Genomic DNA, 11,261 nt, shown 5'->3' with positions numbered 1-11,261 from the left:
TCACTAAGCCCCCGTCACTAAACACTCTGTCATTAAACACCCTGTCACTAAACCATGTCATTAAACACCCTGTCATTATACACCCTGTCATTAAACACCCTGTCACTAAACCCCATGTCACTAAACCCCCGTCATTAAACACCCTGTCATTAAACACCCTGTCACTAAACCCCATGTCACTAAACCCTGTCATTAAACACCCTGTCATTAAACACCCTGTCACTAATCACCCTGTCACTAAACACCCTGCCATTAAACACCCCGTCGTTAAACACCCTGTTACTTAAGGTTTTTAAGAGAGATTGTTTGTAGTTTTTGAAATGAGCATTTTTTTTTTGGACTCGAACTGAGCAGGTAATGTAAGTAATCTTAAAGTTTTTGGTAAAAGACATTTAACTGGGTGGAATTACACAGTGTAAAATAAGAGTTCGGGTTTTTTTTTTTGCTTCTCTGAGACAGCACAGAGTGACTGATCCTGGCCAAGGGGTGGCCAATGGTGGCCTTGGCCACCATAGATTCATTGTTTGCCTCCCCAGACATTTGAAGAAACAATATTTTTAAGCAATATTAAAACTAGAAAGCATAGTTTCTGAAAATGATAGGGGTAGGGGGGAGTGGTGGCGCAGAGGCTAGAGAAGGTGGGCCTGTGATCGGAAGATCACATGTTCAAGCCCCGGTACCGACAACGTCAAAAATGTGGGTGGGATAGGTGAAGCACCCACACCTTCCCCCTACCCTCATTCGTTCCACTCTGGGCCCTCGAGCAAGGCCCTTAACCCCCACCATCTGCTCCTCTGGGTGTCCTAGATAGCAGCTCTCTGCTCCACAGAGAGGGCTGTGGTAGCTCGTTGCTCTGTGGTTGATTCAGGAAGGGCATCTGGCGTAAAAATAACTGCCAAGTCTTCGTGCGACTAAGTTCGCTGTGGCGACCCCTAACGCAGGGAGCAGCCGAAAGAAGAAGAAGAAGAAGAACAAAAGCTGGTTAAATTCAGTTCAGTTTATTTATATATTGCCAATAGCCGGGAAGGTGCTGAACGACTGTGCCAATCAGCTCTACGAGGTGCTGGCTGACATTTTTAATTTCTCACTCACCCTGGCAACAGTTCTCATCTGCCTGAAGACTGCCACCATCATCCCAGTCCCAAAGAGCTCCATAGTGACTGGTCTGAATGACTATCGGCCAGTAGCCCTCACTCTTCCACTCGTCCTCTTTGTGGACTTCACATCTGCCTTCATCACCATGATCCTCCAAACCCTGATGGACAAATTTCTTACACTAGTACGACTAAGCCCCTCCATTTGCAACTGCGTCCTAGACTTCTTAAACTTCTTCTTTTGGCTTTTCCCTCTGCAAGGGTCTTCACAGTGAGTCATTCTCCTCCATCTCACTCTGTCCTCCATGTCCTCTCTAACTGCATCCATATATCTCCTCTTTGTCTTTTTCCTGGCAGCTGCATTTCTAACAGTCTTCTACCAATATACCCACTGTCTGTCCTTTGGACATGTCCAAACTACTGTTCCTCCTCTGGACATGTCCACACCATCTCAGGCTGGTCTTTCTAACTTTATCTCCCAGTTGTTCAACCTGTGCTGTAGCTCTGATCTCATTCCTAATCTTTTCCATCCTTGTCCCTCCTAAGGAGAACCTCAACATCTTCATTTCTGCCACTTCCAGTTCTTTCTCTTGTCTTTTTGTCCATGTCTCTGTCTCCAGACTATACAACATAGCTGGTCTCATCACTATCTTGTAAACTTTTCCTTTGTCCATCCAGATTAGGGGTGCGAATCTCAGTGTCTGGCGATTCTATTTGATTTTATTCTATTCCGATTTTTGGTGTCACGATTCAATTCAGAAACAATTTTTCTATTGAAATGGTGATAACTGTTGTTTCATTTATGTAACTGATGAGATGAAAAGATTAAACAACAATGTAAACAACTAGAACATTTATTTAAAACAATAATTTTAGGTTCTTTACTGTATCAAATCTTTTTCATTTATACCAAAATCAGGAACAAATATAGGAGTACATAAAATTATGCAACTTAAATTACCAGTATTAGGTTAGCTTAGCTGCCTGGATTTTTCTAAAATAAAAATCTAGGAACAAATAATCCATCCATCCATTTATGTTTACCAGATTTTCCATTTTCCAGCAGTCACTGTGTGAAAGGCAGGGTACACCCTGGACAAACAACCATACACTCTCACTATAGAGACTGTTCGAGTTCCCAGTAAACCTACATGCTTGTTTTCAGACTGTGGAGGAATAATGGACTACACACGCAGACATGGTTGTGTTTTTTTTTATCCAGTCAGCTGTGCCACACATCTTAGATTGGGAGCATTCTAAAGTTTTATAGTTTTCCAGATATATCAAAATATTTTTTCTCTATAGTTTCAATATTGTTTTGGGGTAATTTATGAGCTATTTTGCTAACATACAGACAGGGTTGACTCTTAATACTGTAGTTAAATGGCAAAATTTTAAACAAGGACTTTCCACAATTTCTTAGGACACAGAGAATGGATTAGGGCCAGTCTCAAATGCAGCAGTTCATCTGTGAGGCTGTAGCATGAAGAGTCTCAGAAGTCATGCACACAGGCACGATGAGCCGTGCACTCACGCTGACTGATCCGTCCACGGCAGGTGATTCAAATGTGCACTGTAGTGACTCTGAAAACGCCACAAGAAGAAGAAAACATTTGACAACTTGTATGCCTAGCATATTTCTACTTGTTCAATTTGAAATGTGAATTTGTGTGACTTTTATGTTTTTGTGAATACTTTTGGAAGTAATTTACTTTTATATGATAGATTTTACTTTGGTTGACTCACAAGAAAAACAATATAATAGATCATGCTGTTGTTCATTCCATCTTTCTGGCTCACATAGTTAAACACACATTAATCAAAACAGGGACTTTAAGTTGTTTTGTTTGTTTTTTGAGTCACAGGGGAAATGGTTGGTAAAATGTTTCATATGCATTGACCAGATAGAATAATATTTAAAGCACCAATAGAACTGTAAGACCCACCCCCACTTTTTCTGTGGCTCTGATGGAAAACAATTAGAGCTGAGTGGGATCACTGGTCTCTTCAGCGCTCTGGTGGAGGTGAGCCATATCCTTCATTTTAGGAACAATTAAAGCGGTGGTAAAGGAATAACCATTGTAGAGTAAATGACATGATTTCAGCAGATCACCTCTGCTGTTTAGCAGAAATTGTCACTTGAGAAGCAGCAGCAACACAACAATCTAATTCAGATTATTTAGTAGATTTAAAATATTTACAGTGCATCTTATCTTTGTAGCAATTCCATAATAATCCTGGGTATGTTTCTTCTCTTCCTTCCACAACTGTTTTTAACACTACTAATAAAAGGTAAACAAAGACTCCAGGTTCATTTGTACTTTCACCAAATTCACTTCCAGTTTATTTGTATAGTCCCAGTTCATAACAAGTCATCTCAGGACACTGTACTAAAGAAAAAGCATGTCCAAATCCTAAATCCAAATTAGATCCAGATTAGAACTAAACAGAAGTCAATCCTATTCTGGATATAAAACATTAAATAATACAGTAAATTATAAAACCCAAAGTAGAACATGTATTTTTTTTTTATCTAAGAAAACCAGCAGACTGTGTCAAAGCTTCAATTCATGGCAACTCCCCACTCTGAGCAACCAGTGGTTAACAGTGGAACAATCATCTTTTAACATGAAGAAACCTCTTGCAGAACCAGAACCAGGTTCAGGATGGGCAGCCATCTGCCTTGACTGACAGGTGTTTGTAGGGACAGGAAAGAGACGGAGACAAATGTAGGATTGGTCCATGTCTAGTTTCTATAAGAGGAAAAGCAAAACACACTAATGACCTCAATACTTACAGGTATAAGCATGGATAGTACATATGTGGTAAGTTTGTCCTCCAGAGATCTAAGCCTATAGCAGCATAACTAAAGGATTGTCAAGAAACCGAAGTCAACCCTAACTATAGGATTGAGGAAAAAACAAACCAACTAACTAAAATAACAAGCCTAGTCAAACGTAGACAATGTGTCAGCCTCACGGACAGAAACTGGAAGTTGGTTCCACAAGAGAGGAGCCTGATAACTGAAAGATCTTCCTCCCATTCTACTTTTGGAAACTGTAGGAACCATAAGTAAACCTGCACAAGTAAGCCTGCAGTCTGAGAGTGAAGTGCTCTGTTAGGAAAATATGTAACAATAAGATCTGTTATGTAAGATGGAGCTAGGTTGTTGAGAGCTTTGTATGTTAGAGGAAATATTTTAATTTGTTTTGTATTCTGAATTATAGCTGTACATGTATGTTACGCCTCCAGGTCTAGGGTATCATGGGGTGTAACATAAAATGTGTCCAGAGGAGAAAAAAATGGAGTTGTTTGATTTTAAAGAGGTTTATTACAAAGAAAAATGTTCCACAGACAAATACTCTTTGACCCAACAAACTTGGACTAACAAAAATATACTAAAGTGGGTCAAGTGCTGCCTCGACAAAATAACAAAAATAAAAAAATAACCAAACAAGTCAGTCCAGTCCAGACTCAAAGCAACTCAAGCAAATCATTAAAGGTTCATGAAACTTTCCAAGTACAAGTTTCTAAATTTGAACAACCAGTCAAAGTCAAAACCAAGCTGCTAAGCAGAGCAAAAAGGGATCAGGAGTACAAAATACTCTAAAGGTTGCCCAAACACTCCTCAAAAGGCTACAGCAACCAAAGTGGGGGTCAGCTGTGCAAACCTCTTTCTAAAACTGCCCCACTGAAGGAATGATTCCAGGTGGAGTGCAGGTGGACCTCATCATCATCTGACTGGTGTGGTGATCTCCTGCTGGTTCAGTGGTGGTGCCGCTCTGCAGCCTCCTGGCAGCCAATCAGCTGAGTGTGCTCCCACACCTGAATCTGCATGAACAAAGAGAGACTGCACGGCCTCTAGAGGCCAGGGGCCGTAACAATGTATATAAAACAAAAACTACGTAATATGAGTTAGGTGTACAATTTGGCAGGAGTATGACTTGGCCAGCATCGTTAACTAGCCTATAACTTGAGAGCTAATGCAGCACACTAAGTTTATTAGAGTCTTATACTATAAGTTAGCAGCATGTGTTAGCATTTGAGCCCATGCAACTGTATTTGTATTAGGGATACAAAATATTATTGGCATGGTATCGGGATCGGCCGATATTAGCGATAAAGTTAAATATCAGAGATTTGTCATTCCATCAAAATAACTCACTGATATCAAAAGCTTCAGTTTTAAGTTAAATTTTAATTTAAGAAATTGTCAAGTATATCTACTGGTATTAATGCACTACTACTTGTGTGCTTTCACTTGTCTCTTGTGAACAAGTTGAGTTTAGATTTGTGAAAGTTTACAAATTTACACTGTTCAAGTGTCGATATTGTGTTAGAGAGAATAAATGCCATTAATAAATTTGATAATAAACATAATCCAAGTTGAAGTGTTACATCAGTTACAGACCCTTTTTGGCATCTGCATTTGGTAACAAGCCAAACTGACAAAGACCATGCAGAATACTGTAGTATTTTAATTCCACACAGAGAAAACTGTGTAGTCTCTGTAAATAGGTCTAGGAAAAAAACTATTGGTATTGGTATCAGTTATCAACCAAATAATTTTTAACATATTGGCATATCAGATATCGGCCAAAAATCCAATATCATGCATCCTTAATTTGTATACTTCTTATGTTTGTTTCTCTCTCAGGTTAAGCATTTAGAGGAAAAGCTGAAGAGCTGTGGGGCTCAGAAGGAGATAACAGCATTGAGGCGTAAACTGGAATTCTTGGAGGAAGACAAAAAAGAGAGCAGCATTCGATGCTCCAAGGCTGAACAGGAAGTCAAGGATCTCCGCTTCACAGGTAAGGATTAAGAATTTAAACGTGAGACTACTCTGTATGGCATTTCACACCATCAAATCCATCTGCTCATCTAAATGAAATAAGACATTCGGCAATGTCATCTCTTTAAATGCAATTTGGATAGGAAACAATAAAACGTATTGCCTGTACTGGAATATATGTGTATTAAAGACAACATTTAATCGTTGGAACACAGCACAGAGCTGCTGCTCAGTGAAGATGACATGAGGCTGGTAAACAAACGTCAGCAGGTCCTGGAAGGTGTCTCTTGAGGACGTTTTGTTGTGGGATGTTAAAGCAAGCAGCCACTGACAGCCGATGGAGAAGATTTTTATTAGTTCAGACAAACAGGGTGTAGCCTGCATCACTAGAGCTTCTGAGATTTACACTGAAGAGGTGATGAAGCTTCCCACAAATCTGGCTCATTGAATCTTTTAGGAGCTGACACCAACTGGACCTGCAGCCTTTGCAGTAGACATTTATGTTTCTTCCTAAACTTGACACAAGTAGAAACCCACTTTGTGAAGGCTACAACAGCCTCTGTTTTACATAAACGAGATTATTTCAGAGATTTTACAACCTGGCTCCTTAATCTAACACACTTTTCTTATGTTGTTGAGTGTGTTCCCAGATTGAGTGTGTTTTGCTCCACAGTTGAGGAGCTTCAAAAAAAGTTGCAGGCTGCTGTCAACCCACCTCCAGCTCCAGCACCTCCCCCTCCACCACCACCTCCACCTCCTCCAGCTCCAGCTTCAGCTTCCAACCCCCTCAGGTTTGATCTCTTTGCTCTGTATGCCAATTCAAAAAGGTTTTGACATGAAGCCTTGTTGACGTATCATTCACAGAATGATTCTAAGTTTTAAAAAAAAATAATAATAATAATTCAATTTTATTGTGAATATTTTTCATTCATATTCACTGAATGATTCTAAGTAAATATGAATGAAAAATGCCAAAGTGGTTCAAACACCAAAGTTCATGCTCAATAATCCAGGTATAAAATCCAACATTGTTCAGTCAGGTCATTTGGATGGTTTCTTTTTTGCTAAGATGTTTCGTCCTTCATCCAAAGGACTCTCTCAATCCGAGAAGCCACCAAACAAAACTGATTCCCACAAACAGCATACTCCATAGTGGAAAAATCCAGTTTGCTGGCGCTCAGATGGCCTCTGCGGCCCGCCCTCTCCTCCCGGGCCCACCCACTCCTCCGAGGTCCACCCTCATGCCAAAGTCATTCGAAACTCTAAAGTTTATTGGATTATTGAACATGAACTTTGGTGTTTTCAACCACTTTGGCATGACTGTCTCAGAAGAGTTGACAAGGGCGGGCCCCAGAGGAAAGGGCGGGCCCCAGAGGAGAGGGTAGGCCCCAGAGAAAAGGGCAGGCCCCAGATGAGAGGGCGGGCCCCGGAGGAGAGGGCAGGCCCTGGAGGAGAGGGCAGGCCCCAGAGGCCATCTTGGCACCAGTAGACCATTTTTTTCCACTATGCCACCATGCTGTTGGTGGAAATCAGTTTTGTTTGGTGGCTTCTCGGATTGAGGAAGTCTTTTGGATAAAGGACGAAACGTCTCAACAAAAAAACAAAACGGTCCAGATGACCTGACTGAACATTGTTGGATGACGAAAAATATTTACAATAAATCTGTCAAGGGGAGTGGGGTTATTACATGGAGTGCTGAAACATCCTGGATCTCAGGATCTAGGGCACACACGGTGCAGCTGTGGAACAACTGTGCAACTGTAGGACAGCCAACTTGGGACCAGAAAGTCACAGGTTTGATTCTGCACCATGTCCACATGCATGTGACCTTGAGCAGGACACCTAATCCCCATCTTCTCCCCAGGACCTTAAATAGCTGCATGCTGCTCCACTTGTGTGTATCTCATGGGTTAAATGTAGAGCACAAATGTCAGTGATGACAATACGTAGCACATTAGACAGAACATCTTCAGAAGTAGATAGGCAGGGTGTGAGCAGTCCTAGTTGTGATTTTATGAAACCAAACTACCAGAAAGACATTGGATCAGATTTGATTTGTCTCCCCCTCAGTGTTCTGCTGTCACTCATCCGAAAGAAAAAAGACATCAATGACGATATCCTACTGGTGGACACAGACTCTGCTAAAACATCAGGTACACGATCATGTACATACTCCACACTGGGTTTACTGCTTTCTTTTCTCATTGGAGTTTTACACGTGTTATTTGTCATAATTTTTAATTTAAAGCAAATAAGCCTTAATGAGTTTTAGTTTTGCTCAAATGTTTAATCTTTGCTTCTGGATTAAAGTTTTTTTTAATAACGGCAAAAGTACATGACCAGAGGTGGAAAAAGTACTAATATAACACACTCAGATGAAAGTACAGCAACTCTGTTTAAATTTTACACAATGTAAAGTTAGTAAATCTACTCAAGTAACGAGTAAATCATTTAAAATTTGCTTTAAGTAAAAGTTACCTAGTTATATTTTTAATGGCATCAGTCCTGAAGCACACAGACAACAATAAGAAATTTGTTTCCCTAATTCCCAAGTTTTAAATTAAATAATAAGTCACATAATTTAACATGCAATTACAAAATAAAACGTGTCTGCACATTCAAGGATTCAAGGATGGAACAAAATTGTGTACACAGGGTCCCAGTTGCATCCAACAAAAGTATTAATAAATGTAAAAGAAATTATATTTAATGACTCTCAACTCGTTCAACAACAAAATATTAAACAAACTACAACACAGCTGTTAGAAAAACTAAATAACGTCTGAATGCTAAAATACATTAACTGAAATATATATTTTATCTTAATATGTATTTTCTTACTTGGATGTGATTGTTTGTATTTTTTATACTTTATATGGTGTTTTTATATCATAGACCTGTTAGACGAGAGAAGAAGACAAGGCAGAGTTTCTGTTCTGAAGAGGTTTCTGTTAAGAAACATTTAAAGTTACACGCCTGCATCTCACAACAGCCAACAACACTAGTGTTTGAAACATGTTAGAACATGAGGGTCTACTGGCTGAGAGCTGGTCACACGGTGAGTATTGGGATTTCCAATAGTCCATCCATCCATCCATCCATCCATCCATCCATCCATCCATCCATCCGTCGGTCACTGTGCGAGAGGCGGGGTACACCCTGGACAGGTCTTCAGTCCGTCACAGGGACACATAGAAATTAACCAGACAAACAACCATTCACTCTCTCACTCACACCTAGAGACAATTTAGAGTTACCAATCAGTCTAACATGCAGGTTCTTGGTCTGTGGGAGGAAACCTGTGTACCTGGAGAAAACCCATGCAGCACAGAGAACATGAAAACTCCACCCAGAAAGGCCCCTGGACTGGGATTTGAACCAGGGTAACCTGCTCGCTGAGAGACAGCAGCTCTACCAGTTTCACCACCGTGCTGCCCAGTAGTCATTGATGAAAATCACTTCCTGCAGGTGTGGTCAGCTTTGAAGAAAGACCATGCAGTCCTCTGCTCAGGGCCATTTTGAGAGAGGAGGAAGCCTCGTGTGTGTGCTCCAGTGGCCTCAGCACTGATCTTTTTCATTGTCCATATGTGTAACCTTTTAAATGAGCAGTGGTTCGCTTTACTGGAGCTTGCTTCAGACCATTTAAACACTTCTAACAACTCCATTCCTGACAAACTGATACCTGTGGCAGTCATCATCGACATATACACGACCTGCTTATGCTCAGCACACATGTTGCACAGAAACTGTGCAGTTACGAAAACAATGACAAGCCTAGCAATGTCAGAAGGAACTGTTTTATTTATTTATTTGTTTTAATTTATCTATTTTTTCTTTTGTTTTATCCCTTCTTCAGGGGTCACCACAGTGAACTAAGTCGATGAAGACTTGGCACTTTTCTTTCTTCATAATTTGTTACTGATGCAACAGCTGATAAGACACTAACTGATAACTATCAGACTTCACTTCAAAAGTTGATGGCACTATCTTTTTCACTGTATTGAGTCTCCTAATTAAATTCTGTGTAGAGCCCCATACACCTCAGGTTGGCCCTGTTCCTTTCAAGCGCAGCAGTTTTTGTCCAGTGAGATGCTCCATAGGGGAGAGCTGGTGTTGCTGTAATCACTGTTGCTTTCTTGAATTACAAATCTCAATTGAGGAGGGTTGATTTGAGATGATACTGCTAGTCATCTCCCACATGTTCAAAAATGAAGCAACCAGACTGGGAGCCTCAGGTTTGGAAACTGACAACCTCCCAGATGTTCAGAGATATTTGGAAGATTCCCTCCAGATGCTGTTCACCGTCTAATCACAGCACAATGAGATACTAATAAGAATAAAATATAGTTATTGTATGTCTCTTTAGTTGTCAGTAATTAGCTTAAAATTAAAACAAACATTTATACAAAACATTCACAACACCACATCAGTACCTCGCAATGTTATTTTTTGAAACCTGTATATAAAATAAGGTGTAGTCTCTCTCTCTCTCTCTCTCTCTCTCTCTCTCTCTCTCTCTCTCTCTCTCTCTCTATATATATATATATATATATATATATATATATATATATTCTGTTTCTATTAAAACAGCTACACAAATCCTGAACTAGAAGCTTTTGTGTTGTAAATACCTCGTTTATCCTTTCTTTCTCAATATTTCTCCTTTGTTAACCTGGCCGACTGCGTTGTATGATGTTTCAGCGTTTAGTCGTCAGCTTTTTGAGAACCCCTGTTTTTGTAGCTTTTAGCTATTTTCCATCAACAGAGAACAACTTCAGAAAATAGCAATCAATTTGTTCTTTCAAGCTGCTCGGTAAATACAAAACTTTTGAATCTTTTAGTAAAAGGAAAATACAACGTCTGAGCAGAGAGAAAATGTAAAAAGGACAAACAATTATTAGTAAAAGATGATTTGAGGAGAATGCCAGTAAGGAAAATAGTTATTGATCTACAAATTGAAACCATATGTTTGAAACTGTAAACATTCAGATTCATTCATGGTTTTTAGACCATTTCCTTCTTGTTGTTTTCTTCTTCTTCTGTGATTTAAGAAATACATCTCTGTGAGTCTCATTCGTGTATCTTCCTTTCCTGAGTGGAATCACTCAGGATGTTCTCGTTTGTAATATTTTTCCTTTTGTAAATCTAAATCATTTATGTGGAATTCCAGCAGACTTTATTGTCATTTCACTGACAGTTCAATGAAATTAGTCATTGAAATAAAAATGGTGCGTCATAAAATAAATATCAACAGGTCACATAATACACGTCACAGACATTACAGAATACACCACATAATATGTACTCCATCCATCCATCCATCCATCCATCCATCCATCCATCCATCCATCCATCCATCCATCCATCCATCCATC

At 39.7% G+C, this 11,261-nt stretch overlaps 1 protein-coding gene across 1 annotated transcript in view; it reads left to right on the top strand.

Annotated features, from left to right (window-relative positions):
- Positions 1–11,261, top strand: part of shtn1 (shootin 1) — a 129,743-nt gene that overhangs the window by 99,075 nt on the left and 19,407 nt on the right. The window contains exons 10-12 of the mRNA XM_037687960.1: positions 5,752–5,905; positions 6,560–6,677; positions 7,957–8,039. Of these exons, the coding sequence (XP_037543888.1) occupies positions 5,752–5,905; positions 6,560–6,677; positions 7,957–8,039 (355 nt within the window). The remainder of the gene's footprint in view (positions 1–5,751; positions 5,906–6,559; positions 6,678–7,956; positions 8,040–11,261) is intronic.

This window comes from Nematolebias whitei, chromosome 1 (genome assembly GCF_014905685.2).
Source record: "Nematolebias whitei isolate Nwh7 chromosome 1, NemWhi1, whole genome shotgun sequence".
NCBI lineage: Eukaryota > Metazoa > Chordata > Actinopteri > Cyprinodontiformes > Rivulidae > Nematolebias > Nematolebias whitei.
Note: the sequence above shows the minus strand (reverse complement) of the source record. Positions and strands in the feature narration are given on the sequence as shown.